At 42.3% G+C, this 19,390-nt stretch overlaps 1 protein-coding gene across 2 annotated transcripts in view; it reads right to left on the bottom strand.

Moving 5' to 3' along the window:
- tyw1 (tRNA-yW synthesizing protein 1 homolog) overlaps positions 1 to 19,390 on the bottom strand; it is a 71,858-nt gene that overhangs the window by 50,921 nt on the left and 1,547 nt on the right. For both annotated transcript variants that reach the window (XM_084559355.1, XM_084559356.1), the window contains 6 exons: positions 18,908 to 19,102; positions 18,514 to 18,813; positions 15,937 to 16,059; positions 6,223 to 6,355; positions 911 to 963; positions 701 to 819 (listed from right to left, as the gene is read on the bottom strand). In XM_084559355.1, coding sequence (XP_084415481.1) covers positions 701 to 819; positions 911 to 963; positions 6,223 to 6,355; positions 15,937 to 16,059; positions 18,514 to 18,813; positions 18,908 to 19,102 — 923 coding nt within the window. The remainder of the gene's footprint in view (positions 1 to 700; positions 820 to 910; positions 964 to 6,222; positions 6,356 to 15,936; positions 16,060 to 18,513; positions 18,814 to 18,907; positions 19,103 to 19,390) is intronic.

Here is a 19,390-nt window from a genome sequence, read left to right as displayed (position 1 = left end):
CGCAGTGCATACAGTACATTACATGTAGGTAGATCACTTTGACTTGGTCATTGTAAAAGTAGTAAAAATCAAGTCTGATCCAAATCTCAGAGAGTCAATGGAAATGAATGGAACAATGGAAAATTTAAGTGATCTAAAGCCAAAAACCTTATTCCACTTTTGTTGATTAGTGCCTATTGCAGTAGCAAGTGATATTGCAAGTAATATAAATGTATTAGTATTGCTGGGGTTTCCCTTCCCCAAGTTCCCTTAAAAGAATTGATATTAATTCATAAAACACTAGGATAGATTGTAAGTCTCCTGCATCCTCGCGCCGCAAGATCATGCAACAGGATTCGCACATAGAGTATTTGAGGAAGATCTAAAACATGACAGAATCTGATGTGTGGCAGCATTTTGGATTTAAAAAGTATGATGACGACGGCAAAGCAAAGCTGTATGCAAGATGAGTCACTGCTACATGTGAAATCTTGAGGAAATAGCACAAATCATGCAATGCACAACATTAGTTTAGTGAATATTTGTTAGCAAATTAGTTTTGTGTCTAAATTTATTGAATCAAATCAAATGGGGACCTTGTCAATCGGAACTGAACTCAAGATTCGCCTTGACGATGTAAATACTGGAAATCTAATTGAGAAGGACCAAATTCGGGTAATCCCTTAATCACTTGAGACTTGAACCGTATCGTGGTACATACCTCCAGCAGAAGACACACTTGTTAGCACAGGCGAGGCTGGGGGTAGTCTCCATGCACCGGTGGGACTCAATACCATAGAAAGTGTGCTTGTAACAACCTCCTCTCCCTCGTAACATAGACTAACCAACAGAGACAACACCTTCAGTGTGATTCATGCATTCAGTTTAGCCAGAAATTTAACAAATATAAAGAGGGGAAAAGTTCCTTTACCTTAGTCCAGCGGCAGAGCTTCACTCCTGAGTGACTTCCAATCAGTTTATATCCTGCACGGAAAGATGAAGAATAAGGCTGTTAATCAGTAAACTCCTTGATGATACTTTGATAGAACCATATCGGCCAGATTTAGCACGCAGAAAGGTGGACATTATACTTTTTTTGAGTGGTACATCGATACAGAAGTGAATGTTGAACAGTCACATCTCCAGCAAAGTGTCTAGCAGCTGCTCAAGACAGTGAAAGGAAGGAAGAAGCTGCAAAGAGGATTAAGTGTTTCACATGCACTTTTCACACAAGAGTGCATCTTGATCCTCTTAATACCACGAACACAAAGCACTAGCTGTAGACAGCAACGTTTGGATGAAACATCCACACTTTCTGACACACTGGGATAAAAAGTAGCTTTCCACTAAGCCATTCACACGCACAACAACCTAATGTGGAAGCCAGGTGGTACCTTTTTTTATTTTGGAAGCTTGTTGTCGCTCATGGTGCAGAGCGACCCACCTTCTTATCAATACAGATAAAAACCAAGGAGGTAGCAGTAGATTTCTGGAGGTCCAGGCTCCACCTGCAGCTCGTAACCATCAACGGGGAGTGTGTAGAGGTGGTTCAGACCTATAAGTACCTGGGTCTACATCTGGATCACAAACTGGACTGGCCAGCTAACACACACTCAAAAAAGGTCAGAGCTGTCTCCATTTCCTCAGGAGGCTAAGGTCGTTAAACATCTGCCTGAAGCTGTTGGACATGTTCTACCAGACTATCGTTGCCAGTGTCCTCTTCTACGCTGTGGTGTGCTGGGGAGGCAGCACTAAGAAGAAGGACACCTCACGGCTGGACAAGCTGATACAGAAGGAGGACTCTGTGGTAGGGGCAGAGCTGGCAGATGCAAGGACCATGAACTAACTCTGGTCCATCATGAACAATGTCCACCACCCTCTACAGGACACCATAGTCAGTCAGAGAAGCTTGTTCAGTGACAGGCTGCTGTCTCTGTCCTGCTCCACGGACAGGATGAGGACCTACACCACCTCCCTGGAACCAACTGGACTATGGTCATTGCTGATACCACTACTGTATATATATAGAGAGAGGCAACACTTTACGTGATGAAGCTACTGGACCCTAAATTTCCCTCAGGATATATAAAGTATCTACCATCTATCTATCTTAAACCGTTGTAAATGAGATGAGATCTAATTAAAACACAGCAGCAGGTACTAGTGTATGAGCCCAAATGCTTCTACAGATCTACGGTTTGATGTTAGATGAGTCAAATGTTTTTAATCGAGGCTGCTGTAGAAAAAGTAGTGTGTAGTAGTAGTGACAATGTTGAATTCTTTTAATACTTACTAGCATGCCACTGATCAAGGATACTCTTTTTGATAAGCAGAAGAAAACACACACACACACAAATCTATTTCTTTTTTCTCAGATGGCTAATGTTTGCTGTGCCTTTTTCTTCTTCTGGGATAAAAACACGCTGACCACCATCAAATAGTTTTTACACCAGAAAACACTTCGAGAGCACAACATGTCCTCCTCTAACTTTGCTCCTCACATCAAAATATACATTTTGGAATATTTAAATCCGGACATGTTGGCAGTTTGTTTAGCTATTAATCATTTCAACTTTAGTGTTGTGCTTTCTATGTCCTTTAATGTGTCGGGAGAGAACATGAAGCCAGGATGAGGAATGATGGAGAGTAGAGAAGAAAGGAAACGTTTTCTTTGCCCCCTCTCCTCTGACAAATGGCATTTGCTGCTGTTAACTTTAAAAAAAAAAAAAAACATAATTTGATGTTTTGCGATAGAGGCACTTGAGACAAAGTAAAAGTTGGCAAAATCTTTTCCTGGAGGGATTGTGATAAAGCCTGAAGGTTCTTTGAGTCCGTGTGGAAATGCATCGATATTAATCAACAACACGTTCTCTGTGCATCACTCAAAATTAAAGTGAAATTAAAAATAAAGATGAAGACACCTGTCTCTATCAATAAGTAAAAGGCATTTAAGTTTGATGCCCAATTAGGACGTCAGGAGTTAGTTAAATGATGCCTCGTTTTCTCCTGGTTATACAGTCATGGACGAAAGTATTGGCACCCCTGGAACTTTTCCAGAAAATGCACCATTTCTCCCAGAAAAAGTGTTGAAATTACAAATGTTTTGGTATACACGTTTATTTCCTTTAAGTGCATTGGGACAACACAAAAAAGCAGAAGAAAAAAGCCAAATTTGACATAATTTTACACAAAACTCAAAAATTGACTGGACAAAATCATTGGCACCCTCAACTTAATATTTGGTTGCACACCCTTTGGACAAAATAACTGAAACCAATCGCTTCCTATAACCATCAACAAGTTTCTTACACCTCTCAACTGGAATTTTGGACCACTCTTCTTTTGCAAGCTGTTCCAGGTCTCTCAGATTTGAAGGGTGCCTTCTCGCAACAGCAATTTTTAGATCTTTCCATAGGTGTTCTATGGGATTTAGATCCAGACTCATTGCTGGCCACTTCAGAATTCTCCAGCGCTTTGTCTCCAACCATTTCTGGGTGCTTTGTGAGGTGTGTTTTGGATCATTGTCCTGCTGGAACACCCATGACCTCTGATGCAGACCCAGCTTTCTGACACTAGGCCCTACATTACGGGCCAGAATGTTTTGATAGTCTCCAGATTTCATGATTCCTTGCACACAATCAATGCACCCAGTCCCAGAGGCAGCAAAACAACCCCAAAACATCGTTGAACCCCCACCGTATTTGACTGTAGGTACCGTGTTCTTTTCTTTGTAGGCCTCATTAGGTTTTCTGTAAACAGTAGAATGACGTGCTTTGCTAAAAAGCTCTACCTTAGTCTCATCTGTCCACAAAACATTGTCCCAGAAGGATTGAGGCTTACTCAGGTATGTTCTTGCAAACTGCAGTCTTGCTTTTTTATGCCTCTGTGTCAGAAGTGGGGTTCTCCTCGGTCTCCTGCCATAGCGCTTCATCTCATTCAGACGACGACGTATTGTTCGAGCTGACACCGTTGCACCCTGAGTCTGCAAGACAGCCTGAATTTGTGTGGAAGTTGACTGAGGTTGTTTATCCACCATTTGAACAATCCTGAGTTGCATTCTTGCATCAATTTTTCTCTTTCGTCCACGTCCAGGGAGATTTGCCACAGTTCCATGGGTTAAAAACTTCTTGATTATATTGCGCACAGTTGACAAAGGAACTTTAAGATCTCTGGAGATTGACTTGTAACCTTGAGATTGTTGATATTTTTCCACAATTTTGCTTCTTAAGTCCTAAGACAATTCTCGCCTCTTCTTTCTCTTCTCCATGCTTGGTGTGGCATACACAGGCAAACAACACAAAGGTTGAGTCAACTTTTATACATTCCAACTGGCTTCAGTTTTGATTTCTATATTGCCAGCACCTGTTACTTGCCACAGGTGAGTTTAAATGAGGATCACATGCTTGAAATGAAATTATTTACCCACAGTTTTAATAGGGTGCCAATGATTTTGTCCAGTCAATTTTTGAGTTTTGTGTAAAATTATGTCAAATTTGGCTTTTTTCTTCTGCTTTTTTGTGTTGTCCCAGTGCACTTAAAGGAAATAAACGTGTATACCAAAACATTTGTAATTTCAACACTTTTTCTGGGAGAAATGGCGCATTTTCTGGAAAAGTTCCAGGGGTGCCAATACTTTCGTCCATGACTGTATATGAAACCAGCAGGAGAAGCACAGACACTGGAACAGCCCAGGTATACACAGGTGTGGCAGAATATGAACAATGTGTCTGGTATTTTGAGAGAACCCGATGAAACCTACAGCACCTCCTAATAATCTCAAGTGCGCCTAGTATTTTTAAATCCAACTCTCCAGTCCTCCGATTAATTAGTTTCTCCACTGCCATCTCCTTTGCTGAAAATAGGTACACTTGAAAGTTCTCGCCTCCTGATCCCTGCTGATGCCAGAACGTTTGTTTTCTACTACGCTAAAACTTTCTTGGACGCCGCACAAGAGCTTCGGTCGTGTGCGACTTTTTAACATCCGTGCCATGCCAGAAAAAGGCCTATACAGGAAACACGCGGGCCTTCCAAGACTGAACGCCGTTAAAGACGATGCCAAAACCTTCATCCGTCCATGCTTTTATTCCAAATGAGACAAATTGTCCACGAGGACTGACTGCTGCCAACATAAACACCATGAAGCAGGTCAACATTTGGTCGAATGAAGTGAAGTCTTGCTTCCAGAGTCCTATTTATAGGGCGTTGTGTAAGGTAACAATGGGGGGTGCTGGCTGAGAAATGACTGGCTTGTGCTACACTAGTGAATGGACAAGAAGAAATAATAGGAAAATATATAATAGTAATAGACGAGAGAGTCAACAATTGAGACTATTTATCAGAATATATAAGTAAATAAGACAGAGATAAAGCTTTCCCACAGGCAAGATTTAGATCATTTTAAATTGTTTTAATCCAATTTAAATCACCCAATTATAAATTATAATTCCTGTCTAGTCTGGAAATGCAGATGTGACGCTGCTCTTTCCATTAAAAAAAATTAATGTTTCCTTTTCAGTAAACAACAGAATAGGACTGCGTGCCATCGATAAGTGTAAAAAACACATTTCCTAGCTTCACACGTCTCCTCATGTAGCACCTCTGACCAGCTTTAAATAGCGACTCTCTCTCTCTCTGTCGGGAGAAAAGGTGGGAACAGGACGCAATTTCAGCGCCTGATTAACTGAAACATCTCTCGAGGGGTTCCGGTGCGTCACCTGTATTATTGCCTGTGCTACACAGAGAACATGGAGATCTACATTTGTGAGTGGGGAAATACTTTTCAGGAAAATATAGAGAAATAACACAAGATTAAACTGATCTCTTGGCTTGTGTGTGTGTGTGTGTGTGTTTTAGATTTATTGCTGAAATAAACTACAAAAAAAACTACTCATAATTCACATTTTAAAGTGAATAACAACGCTGCTGCACTTTTGACGACGGCAAGGTTAAGCATATGCTGACAAGCAGCTGGTATGAAAGGCCTGAGTGGGATATTTTTTCCCAAAGCAACGCATGTAAATGACGTGCATAGATTACCCACAGTCACCATGACACCCGCCAGATGTTCTTTCAGAAAAAGGATAACACGGTTTAACTCGCAGACTCATTAAAATCGACCACTGACCGCGGCCGTGTCAGTTGTCAGAGTCCTCTTTAACTTCCACATTTGCTTTTTATAAACTCTCTAATCAATTTTTTTTTATTTTTTTTCTACTCCTGAATCCAAATCCACCGTGTCCTCACCTTGCTTGGTCAGTGATTCCCTTAGGGCAGGGGTGATCATCTCTCTTCTTTCCCCTTCATCTTCAATCTTCTTCACTCCGTTAAGTTTGGACAGCTTCACCATCTGTCCGTCTCCCTGGGTCTCCTCTTTGCTCTGAGGCAGAAACAAAACTGTGAGTCTATTATTATGTACATCTTTCTGCATGTCACTGGCATTTTCACATGGTGGTTTTGCTTTTTAGTTTAGGTCTTACACATGTTGTCCTGAGTTCAACAGGTATTTCCTTAAGGGTTATTTAAGTGGAAACTCTTTTACATCCTTCCTCTTCTCTTTGGGTATCAACTGGCTTCACATGCAGCTCCACAGTTTCTCAGGACGAGGCCAGGTTGTTAGGGTTAGGGTTAGGGTTATCACAAGGTTTGAGGAATCATCATTAGCTGGCATTTCCTGCCCTGAGTCAATTACAACTAGATCACTTTTGCACAGTTATTGTTCTTTACTTTTATAAAATATAATGTTCCTTTGTGCAATTTGTTTGCTGCATATGTTGCATTGAAGCCTTTTCCCTTCAGTAATAAACACAGTGTGCCATCCACCCACAAGTGTCTATACATTTTGTTCATTTCTAGATAATAGGGGGCAAAATCCTGACCAGAAAGCACAGAGCAATCTTGGTTTCAGAGCTCCAGCAAAGTTACTCAACGGGTCGACTGAATAATAACTTTTTTTTTTTGTCGCCAATGCTGCTGCATCCTATTTGTTTGAAAGATGAACCCATTCTTCCAGGCCAAGATTTTATTACTGCAGTGTGCAGCACTCGTATATGAGGGTAAATATCTTACAATAGGAGATTGATTCGGTTTTGCTGGAAAAAGTTGTGTGTCGGCTTTGGAACAAGAATTCCCTTTCAGAAAAGTTTGACGGACAGCGCGCCTTTCAGATTTAACCGTGTTAAATGACAGCTCCACCCAATTACTGTACGGCTGCCACTCCTTGGGCCTGTCTATAGGGATCTATATGTCACCTTGTCAGCACAGCGGTGCTCTTAAGGTGCTGATACTGTGTCAGCAAACCTCGATGAATGTTCACGTGTGTATTCCTAAAAAATAAATAAATAAAAAAATGTGACAGTTCACAGATTCCTCTGCAGCTCGCTGCAGGGCACCAACATTTGTGAATTTCTACAGTGCACAAATAAGTTCAGCTTTTCCAGCATTCGCTCTACTCCATTTAAAGTAGATTGAGCATTAAGTATATCATGATTTCCATCTCTCAGTTAATTCTTCTTGTTCCTACTATAATAAATGTGTAAAGTCACCGTCTATCACTGAATAATAACCAAATGATGAGACTATGGCTCACTGATGAAGGTATTGTAGTATCATTATTACGATCTGGATGGGAAAAAAAATATACCATATTAATTTACTGCTAATTTATTCTCCACAGAGATATAAAGAGGTAAACGCATTGTGCTAAATCATCAATGGATGACAGCCCATTTGTTCAGAGATTGCAGCTAATGTAAATTGCCCATCGCCTACTGCAGCAGCTTCACATTAAAAATACTTACTGCTCCGTTCATCAAAAATGGAACAGGTAGGAGCAGCCACAGTGAGCGGAAACCCATGCCGTGCGCAGCGTACAATCAGTTGCTCACAGAATGAAGAGGGGGGGGAAAAAAAAAAGGCCAGACATTGCCTGCTTCGTTTTAAAATTATTATAGTTTGTTTTGCTGAATTATGGGACGTGTGGAATTAAACCGCATTTGCCGTCATCACCAGGAACTCACTCTGTAAAAACACCACTCAAACACTAGTCTGCGTTGTGTCTTTTTTGACAGTCAGGTTCATTTTTGTTTCCACTTCCTGCTTCACTTACAACAAGTGAAGTTCCTCAATGTGTTCCATCTTTATTGATCCAAAACAATCATTTTGAAAACTGGTCTCCTTCGCCGCAGTGTGTAATTACATTTTTGGGGAGGTGCATGTCTAGGCTAGAGCATTATGGTCTGAAGCCTAAACCGCCTATTCTGATCATCTTAAAAAAAGCTTCTACCTGCAGTAATCTAAGACCTAGCAGCAACCCAGCAGCACTGCCTGCTCCAGGTCCACATTAACAATCATAGCCCCATCTCCATAGTAGAGGTCCCTCCTCACTTCTGGAAGCAGCAGATGATCTAATTATGTCGTGTCGTGTCAGAATCCTTCCCCATCTTTCTGAGAAAGAACATTTTAAATGTTTGAAGCTGTTTGACATTGATATGTTTAAATGATACCACAGAACCACAATGTCTGTACGTCATCAAGGGAGGAGTATAGCAACCAAACACAGACTGTAGATCAGGGATAGAAGGATGTGGCAGTTGACGATGGCCAGGTAACCAAACTGAGGCTAATATTTGCGTAGCCTTCAGTTTAAAGCTCAGAAGGAGATAGAATCGGTTCACCACCCTCAGCCAGCACAAATGTCCACCTTCACTTAATGCATCAGTGACATGTACAGTTCTGACAGCATACACAACATGTAGCCAGCAGAGAAACAATCTGTCCCTGTGGTGTTCGCGTGCAGCCCTGGCTATTTATCTGGCCCCGGTCTCTGGTTCCCACTGCTCCACTTTCGCCCTCGCTTGAGAGCTCACAGACGTCCAGTCATGCCTGGACCTGTCTGGAAGAAACAGAACTGGGACATCTCACAACGCCGTGTTGTGCTCTGGAACAAAGACACAACATGGGGGCTGATGCAGAGGGACAGCGTAGTGATATAACACACAGAGCGAGCACGTGACCGAGGGCAAAACATGAAGGTACACAAGGCTAAAGAGAACATTACCCACAGTCACAGAGGGGAAATAGGAGAGCAAACAAAACAAAACCTAAAAATCATAACGACAAAAAAACTAATTCAAAATTTGAAAGATTGCTGTGTGCAGTTACATTACAGTGAACACCGGCTATGTATGTTTAGGACGTGCATTACGTTTGAGGTGGCATATCTTCCGAAACGCTTTCTTGTATACACTGATCAGGCATAACATTATGACCACATTCCTAATATTGTGTAGGTCTCCCTTGTACCTCCAAAATAGTTGTGACTCATCAGAGAATGAACATGGGCCTTCTGAGGGAAGATAGTGGGGGGCCTTTTGGGTTGAGGGGAGGGGCCACTGTCGATCATCCCCACAGATACTTGATCAGTTTTCGATCTAGTGAATTTGGAGGCCAGGTCAACACCTTGTGCTGTTCTTCATGTTTTTTTTAGTTGTTTTTTAGTGTTTTTGTGTGTGTGCCTGTGTCAGGCTGCATCCTGTTGGGGATGGCTGTTGCCATCAAGGAGTGTCATTGCTATGGGGTGGGGGTGCCTGGTCTGGTCTAGGTGGGTGCTACATGTCTAAGTAACATCCACACCAATGAATGCAAAAGGTTTCCCAGCAGAACAATGAATTGTCACAAGAGGGTCAATGTTATTCACTTCCCCTGTCAGGGGTCATAATGTTGTGGCTGATTGGTGTACATATCTCTCTAAACAACAGTTTCACTTTTATTCTAAGTAGTAATGTGTTAAAAGGGGTGCTATACATGGCATAAAAATGTCTATGCCAGGTCTGTGAGGCTCCACATCTAATGTCAGCCTCCTTCTTCTGGACACTAAACTGAAAACATCACAAATGAGCCAAGAAGGCTGTGCAGCAGCCCAGGTTAATGATCCACTTCACACTAACTGGCAAACAGCATGAAGTGGGCCTCTCATGGCAAAGTTTAGATGCCAGAGCTATGAACGTTTGTGCAAAATCAATTAGAGCAACAATGGAAATTAATCTTGCTGGAACTTGGCCGAACACAAACAGAGCCTCAGCCAAAGACTGATTTAAATGAAGGCTGGGCGAAACGGGCTCTGCACTCTGGCAGCCAATCGCAGCCTGGCTGACTCTCTGTCACATTCAAAGAAAAAACTAAAAAAAAACAGTTGAGGCAAATATGAATTCATCACGAAGTTTAGCAGCGATCCAGTCTTCCTCATTCCAGCTTGGCTAAAAGCCCAACGGACATCAATACAGTCAAATCCATCGAACCATATTTGGCTCGACAGCTTTCTGCTTGTTATGCGTTGGCCTCGATTAAGTAACAGACGTGTTGAGGCATCTTTTTTATCCATATAAGAGATGATTCGTGAATAAAATTGACAGCTACTGAGACTTTACTTTAGTAGTTATACATTAAAAATGTACTAGAGACGGATTCATTAGTGAAAACAGCACTAGACAGTGAGCTATACTGTGTGAAATCTGTATTTTCCTTCAGTGTGATAAATTAGTTTCCTCAGACTGAGATTTAATGCTGTTTGCAAACCTCTCTGAACTGAATCTTACTGAAATTACCTGATTTGTTTTTAATCTGTTCAGTCAATATCCATAAAAAAAAACAATCAAGACAGAACTAAAGGTAAGTTAGAAAATATGAAACAAAAAATGAGTCTAACTGATAAAGGTTCATTGAGGCCGATACAAAGACTTCAAAGTTGGATATTAATTTTCTTTGCATGATGAAATAACGGATTCACATTTGTGATAAGCTTCCTTTAAATTTGCTTTTTTTTTTTTTGTTATTTGGTTGTGGCGGTTTCTAAAGTTCTGCAACGATAAAAACTACGCCAAAGTATAAAATTCTGAATTTTAAAACTTACTGCATTATTACATTTCATCAAAATGAAAGCGCCCTTAGAGCAGTCATGCAGGAACGCATGTCCAAGAACACACTCTGCAGTCAAAGCCACTAATCTACAGTGGAAAGAAATACATTAAATTGTATAAATGACTAAATATATTTTCAGACACCTCTAATGCTAACTGGAGACAAAAGTTAGTAAAACCGGGGACAGACAGACAGAAATGCTGATTAGATATTAATTAGGGCTGTCAAAATTAACGCGTTTAACTTGGATTAATCAATCATCATAAAACATTAACTAAATTAATGCATGCACAAATGGGCAGTTGACCCTGCAGTGACAGGCATCAGAACCAAATGATAAAGATAACATGCTGTTTAGCGTCTTCCGTCTTTATGGGTTGGTTCTGATGCCCGTTACTACCGGATCAACTGCCCATTTGCACATGCGTGACGGTAACTCTACTTGGACAAGCTGCCCAACATCCGTTGCCAGAGAGGTCCAGAGTCATTCTGCGCTGCAGATGGGTTAGTTGCGTTAAAATGTTTAATTAGATTAATCATGATGATGGATTAATCCGTGTTAACGCGTTAATTTTGACAGCCCTAATATTAGTTTCACTCAAAGCAGGCAAGGAGCTAAGATGAAGCCCATGGCACAGTGTAGAGTGACTGATGATGTTACAGCTAAAGGCTTAAAGGAATCGCAGGAGCTGTTTAACATCTATGTTCAGTCTGCGATATGGAAATCATTAAGTAGGATAGCACCGCCTGATAAAACCACCAGCTGTAGATCAGTGGACATTGGGTTGTGTGAAAGGAGTAAATTTACAAGAGAATAACTTCTAAAAACTACAAAAATACCTTCCCAATACAGATGCTATGACGCCAAGCGAGTCACTTCAGTTAATAGCATACATCCTGATAGGCGGTTTAGACTTCTGTGTCAATTTGACGACGTAGCTACCGCGACATCACAGAGAATACGTAGACCCTAGCACCGTAGCTTGATGTGCACCTTCCCAGAAATATAACTATGCACTGTTATTGGTCCGCTTGGTAGTAGTGTGCTTCCTCTTTAGTATTTTTTTCCGGCTGCTTCTCCATCTCCGCAGCAGTGATCGAATTGATCGTTTTGGATCAATAAAGATGGAACACATTGAGGAAAGGTTGACTGAGGAGGTTCGGAGATACAAACGTTTGCACGACTCATCTTCGGCGAAATTTCAGCAAAAGTTTCCGTCGCCATTGTTGAAAGTGAAGCAGGAAGGTGAAACAAAATTTAAGCCGACTGGCAAAAAAGACACAACGCCGACTAGTGTTTGGGTGGAGTTGTTATAGAGCGAGCCAGACTGACAAACGAACAAGTATAAATGGCTCGTGCCTAAGTGCCTCAGTTGAGCCTTAAGATTACTGCTGAGCTAAAGCAGCAGGTCTCAAATCCAAGTTCTGCTGGGAGCTAGGTTAAGTCTGAAATGATGTTTGGGATCATGGCAACAGCCCATGTTTAAGTCATGAAGACTGGATGCAGCATGTGCTTTATAACCAGGTGCATGCTTCTCCCTTTAGAGCCAGGGCGCAACGTGAGTACGCTTCACACTGCAGGAAGGCAGGTTGTGTTTGTTTGTTTGTTCCTGAAGATCAGATGACATTATATCATCAATAATGCAGAAAACCAGGAAATTCAAAGAGGTGCACATATCTGTTCTTTCCATTGTCAAACGAATGTAATAAACCCTGACACCGTGGTGTTAAAGGTCAAGATGTTGAAGCAGACGCCAGAGGTTCACTCAGTTATTGAAGCAGCCTACGCCACAGAGAGAGACTCTGCCATCACCTAGTGGCCAAACACAGACAAAGTAAATCCACCTGCAGTTATTAGGAGATGTATCTCACACATGAGAAAGACCGGGTTCCATAAATTGTTCATCTCCAGCTCAACTGGAAGCATTTTCCTTGTCCAGACATCATGCAGCTTGGCTAAACGCTAGTTATCTCTTGGCAAAGCAAATGTTTAGAGTTAAAACTTATATTCTTTTAAACAACGTCTGGTCTGTGTACAAACATGTTACCATAGACACAGAGAGAAACTGGTTTTAAACTGTGATGAAGTTAGAAATAAAAGAACCCACGGCTTCCTCATGAAAACACGCTCCATGAATTATTTAAAAGTAAGATGTCTTCCTCTTCCCACTGCGATAGAGATTAAGTGATAAGCACTGATCTTCCCTGTCTCTTTCCAGCTGTGATGTATGAACACATTGTCCAAACCTCTCAGAACTTATACTGAGAACACCTGTACCACCAGGACGTCTCCTGTCAATGCAGACAAATGACATATGATGTTGTCCGGTGTCTGGTCCCCTCAGCTACTGAAAAACACACTAAAATAATTTCACACCTGTCAAAACAGAATAGAAGAAAATATTCTCTCACTTCATGAAGACAGGAGGCATCTCCTCCTAAAAAGTGTGTCCATCCAGACAGAAAAGCTTTGCTGCAGCCATAACACAATATCACTTAGTGAACGTCTTGTTGTCGCGGCCTAACATGACCAGTTGAGATTGAAGCTTGGAGCAGGACAAAATGCAGGTGGGTAGAGTTACGTGTATCATTCAGGGACAAAAAGATGGATGGCAGGGCTCATTGTTAATGCAACTACAAGTTTTCCAGTGAAGTTGACCGCCTTCCCGATATTGTGTAGGTCTCCCCTGTGCCTCCAAAACATGGGTCTTCTGAGGCCTATTCTGTTGCCAGACACCACAGGACAACCCCGACCCCAGTTTGGGATCTAGTGAATTTGGAGGCCAGGTCAACACCTTGTGCTGTTCTTCATGTTTTTTTTTGTGTGTGTGCCTGTGTCAGGCTGGGTGCTACATGTCTAAGTAACATCCACATGAATGATGTCTTCAGGATATCAAAGAATGGCTCGCCCAGAATTTCCTTCATTTAAATGAAGGGAAAACTGAGTATATTCTTTTCAGCCCCGACTCACCACAAAATTCACCCTGTTTTGATCCTGTAACACCTCAATTCGCTCCCTCTGTGAGAAACCTGGGTGTTACATTTGACAATGGACTAAAATACGACAAACAGATAAATGCAGTGGTAAAGGCGATTTTTTTCCATCTAAGACTCCTTGCAAAGGTCAAACCATTCTTGTCCCGACCTGACCTCGAAAAGGCTATTCACGCCTTCATCAGCTCGCGGATTGACTACTGCAATGCCCTTTATGCTGGACTTAACTATTCTCTCCTCCAAAAGCTCCAACTTGTACAGAATGCAGCAGCACGCCTTCTCTCAGGCACCTCCAAACACTCACACCACAAGAGTCCTCTGTTCCCTTCACTGGCTCCCGGTGCGGTACAGGGTGGACTTCAAAGTCCTTTTATTTGTGTTTAAAGCCATTCATGGCTTGGCCCCGGCCTACCTTAGTGAACTTGTAACCCTGTACAACCCAGTTAGGAATCTGCGCTCCGCAGATCACACCACCTTGGTCATCCCTAGGTCCAAGTACAAGGCTTTGGGGGGGGGCGGTCTTTTGCTGTCTTAGGCCCTCTCCCAGCTCATATTCAATCTGCCACCGAGCTCACAACTTTTAGGTCAGAGTTAAAAACACATTTATTCAGGCTGGCATGTCACACGTAGCCACTAACTGGGACTGTTGCTCCTTTATGTTACAGTCGTGTTCTAATTTTGTTTTAGTAGTATTGCTTTTATTCTTGTTTTTACACTTGAATGCACTTTGTGCACCTTTTTGCGTTGCAGCTGTGTCTTAATTATGTTTTAAGTAATATTGCTTTTGTTCTTGTTTTTACCCTGGAAAGCACCTTGTGCACCATTGGGTGCTGGAAGGTGCTATACAAATAAATATTGATTGATTGATTGATTGATTGATTGATTGAATGCCAGGTCCAAAAGTTTCCCAGCAGAACACTGAATTGTCACAAGATGGTCAGTGTTATACACTTCTCCTGTCAGTGGTTTTAATGTTGTGGCTGATCAGTGTATACGGTGGCTCTAGCACAATCTACACCCTCAGGCCCAATCACTAATCCTTCACAGACATAACTGATGTTATCTGGTGTGTGTTTGAGTCTGAGAGCAGATGTATTCTGCCACTGTGGGTTTTGCAGGCATTTGTTTTTTCAGGCCACATTTTTTAATTTCTTCTCAGCCAAGGCACTTGTAGGACCGATTGTCTGATCTGGATGTCTTCCAAGTGAAAATGAATTAAGTAGGGGTATAAGACTGAACACCTTTCCCCTGGTAAAGTATAAGTTTAACATCACAACGTTATGAACCATGAATTCCCTAAGGCACAGTTTGAAGAAAATGAGGTTTAACTGCTTAAAATGTCTGTGAGGGAGCCACTTGACAACTTGACAGTGGGACGGCTCCAAGTCCTCAAGGACCTCAGGATTACACCAGTGTCCCAGGCAGCAGCAGAGATGCCAGTCTTTCCTCTCTGACGGGTTCTGGAGCTTTAGGGTTTGATTTCAATGTGAAACTAGCAAGAAGCTACATCCACAGGTTTTCACTCTAATTCAAACAACAAGAGGCCTAGAGACTATCACAGGGTTGGATATATTCCTACATTTTCCTTCTCTTTTCTGCTCAGGGACAAACACTGGGGCCTATAGCAGAGGACTAAATCATTTCTCTTCCTTCCCGTTTTCTGCTTTTCTTGAGTCACTCATTCCTGACACGTCTGTGAAGTGGGCGTCCTCGCTATTACGCAAGCCTCCACTTCTCGTCTGCCGGGGTCTGGTGTCTATCAACCCATCTGCCATCTTTCCTTTTTTTCCTCCTCTTTTAGTGAACAGTGGAGTCTTAATGCTACGATCGCAGACCTTGACAAGGAAATACTGAAAATAGAGCCGCAGTCTCAAATGATTCAACCACCTCACTCTGATATCGTGAGGCAGAGAGCCAAGTCATGAACTCAAAGGTTCCTGTGATAGCCTAAATAATAGTAGTTTTTTGAAGCTATGATCATCAGTTAACTCATTTCTGGAGGAAAACTGGTAAATGTGGAGTCGCTGTGTCGGTGGAGCAGAGTCTGACCTTTGCCTTCTTGACACTGTTCATGATGTTGCCCAGATCCTCCATGTCTACCACCGAACCGGATCTTTTCTCATCTAGCTGCACAGATTCATCTTCATCGCTGCTGGTTTCCATCAGATCCTCCTGAAACGAAAAAGAACAAAAAAAAACTTTTCAGGATGAGGCCACGGTGAGAATGATGAACGGGTGGAAAACATTCTCAGAAGAACAGAGCTTGTCCTCCAACCTACGACCAATTAAGACACCGTCCTTAATTGTGCGAGGAAACGTATTCAGCATATGTCGTTAGCTCCTCTCTGATTTAATAAGAAAACAATAAGTGTGTTTACGGCCTCTCAGCAGATTTATCACGATTCAGTGTTGAGGCCCACATGTGAAGGACAAAGGACACGATAAATCACCCCGACGACGATGATGGTCCCCTCACCACAGCCTCAGCGTCTCTTGGTTCCGGCTGAATGTCACCTCTGCTGAGTGTTGCAGACAGAGGGGAGGAAGTCTCAGCTAGAGTTGGCTCCGAGGTGCCCGCTACCATGACAACTGATCATCTGTGTGTGCGATGATGCGCATATGAAATTGTGTGTGTGTGTATATATTTATATATACACCGATCAGCCACAACATTATGACCACTGACAGGAGACGTAAATAACGTTTAAACCATCTTGCGACAATTCAGTGTTCTGCTGGGAAACTTCTGGACCTGGCATTCATTGGTGTGGATGTTACTTAGACATGTAGCACCCACCTAGACCAGACCAGGCACCCCCACCCCATAGCAATGACACAGGTAAACACACAAAAACGCTTTAGGAACAACTAAATACTGTTGCCAGACACCACAGGACACCCTCACAAGGCCCATGTCCATTCTCTGATGAGTCACAACTGTTTTGGAGGCACAAGGGAGACCTACAAAATATGAGGAAGGTGGTCATAATGTTATGCCTGATTGTGTATTTATGTACGTCTCTGTTTGTCCTTGTCTTCTTGTGAAACGTGTACTTTCAGACACCGGTGGATAGCGTTCGGTGTCACTCATGAACACGCTCATCATCGCTGCTGCTAAATGACGACTCGATAAAGCAAATCTAACGCTCCTGAGATGTTTATCTGATTTTAATCATGTCATTGGAGGAGTTCAACATGAGACCATTAGCCAGTCTGCTTCAGGTCCGTGTGATAAACAGCTGCACGGAAAAATCGAAAGTGGCCTTGTAACGTTGAAAGACACCGTCATGAGCCAGAGGACATCGGCTCCGTGTTTCTCCTTGTATTCACTCATTATCTTTAACCTGCTTCCTTGTGTTTGGGGACGTGAGCCTGGAGTCCATCTAACAGCTCAGATGTGTCATGAAGTTTAAGCCACTAAGGCTGAGTCATTCAAATGTCTGTTAAAACTGAGGTTTAAATGTTGATGTCTGTTAAAAGTCATTTTATTCAAAGTGAACGCTATCTTATCTAAATCGTCAGTTATTCCAATATGAGGCAGAAGCCAGGAGAACATATTAGACTGGTTATTTGTTGAGCAGAATCCATACATATGTATATATATATATATATATATATACATATATGTGGCCAATAAAGGTTCCACCTTCTGAGGAGACTGAGAAAGTCTCACTCCTGAAGACCTATGACTCTGTGGCATCAGTCAATCTGTACGGAGTGGTCTGCTGGAACAGGAGCATCACAGAGAGGGAGAGGAAGAAGGTGGACCAGGTCATCAGGAAGTCCAGCTCTGTCCTGAGCTGCTCTCTGGACACAGTGAGGGAGGTGGGTGACAGGAGAGTCCTGGCTAAACTGTCAGGCATGCTGGACAATGAGTCCCACCCTCTGCAGGATGACCTGACAGCACTAAGGAGCAGCTTCAGTGACAGACTGCTGTACCCTCGCTGTGTGAAGGAAACATTCAGAAGGTCTTTCCTTCCTGCTGCTGTTAGGCTCCACAACGAACACTCTTAGTATGTGCAATATTATTACACCTCAAGGTTCAACACTTTTACTATTTACTATGTACTGGGTACAACTTCATAACCCAGTTACGCCTGGTCCATCTGTGCAATTTAATACTTTTTATATATGTGCCAGTACTTGTATTTTTATTCATATTCTATTGTATTTTATTACTTTTTACTCTTGATATTTTTTCCTGCCCTTTTGTATGCTGTTGTAAACTGCAATTTCCCCATTGCAGGACAAATAAAGGTTTTCTTAATTAATTAAAGCCGATGTGATTTTGCAGGTTTCATTTCACCTGTACATACGCATCACTTGCAAATAGCACCAGATCATTCATTAACATCATCTTTATAATACAGTGTTTGACATACAATGTTAATCCCACAGGGTCTAACCCTTACTCTATAACGAATCGGAAATATTTCTGCATGTTTCAAACAACGTTATGATTGCGTTGTTTTTCCTATGGATCCTGAAAGCGTCTAATTTCAAATCTAGTGTTTCTATCCCTCGTAAGTATTCATGCTTTTGCTCTTGAAGGAGTCGTTTTACTCCCTAGGTCTGCACGTGTAAAGATGTTCATAGTGCACCATTAGAAAAACATCATGTCATTACCTCAGAGCTGTTGTTGTGAGGAGCGGCCTTCTCCTCTTCCTCCTCCTTCTCCTCCTCCTTCTTCTGTCGGTCTTTCCTCTTGTTCTTACAGGAGCCTCCGGTCTTACAGTTCCCGCTGCAGCTCTTCTTCTCGCCCTTCGCCAGAGCCTGAAGCCGGTTCAGAAACTTCGCCTTCCAGGCCAGGAAGTCTGCCTGGATGCTGCCGTGACGGCTCTTCACCACGTTACAGTCGCCCTCTCCTCTGGTCATGATTCGCATCCCACTCAGCATCCACAGCCACTTGTCCATGTTTTTACCCACCTGGAGAGGAGGTTGAAGAAAAGGACACGTCCTAGAGGCTGAAAGCTGACATTTTCAAACTCTGATTGAACTTAACGTGGAAGGTATTTCTCACCGTATTGTAGTGGCCGACGTAGACGGAGTTTCCGAGGCCAAACACAGCGTATCTGAGGCCTTTGAGGTAGGTCTTCCCATATCTGAAGTCAGTGGACGCCTCTTCCAGCCACTTGCAGAACCACTCAGAGTTCTCTGTGGGCTGTCCATCAGTGTAGGTGGCCACGAAAAACACACAGACGGACTTATTGGTGCACTGGACGGAGAAAATAAGAGAGACAAAGCAATCAGTCTTTATTTAGAAGAAGAGGGGATTTAAAAAGAAGAAGTGAGTCGCAGTGAGTCTGCAGCTCATTTCTCAAATGGAGATTTTCTGTCAATGGAGCCTGTATCAGTGTCCTGTTAAATAAATAAGTATATAGCTTCTCTTCTGCTGTGTACCAAGCAGTCTTGTTCATTTATCTATATATGTGTCCACGGCTTAAAAAGATTAAAGAACACAGACCATCGCTCTACCAACGAGCAGGATTAGTGTCACGCATTA

This window comes from Chelon labrosus, assembly GCF_963514085.1.
Source record: "Chelon labrosus genome assembly, chromosome: 13".
Taxonomy (NCBI): Eukaryota; Metazoa; Chordata; class Actinopteri; order Mugiliformes; family Mugilidae; genus Chelon; species Chelon labrosus.
Note: the sequence above shows the minus strand (reverse complement) of the source record. Positions and strands in the feature narration are given on the sequence as shown.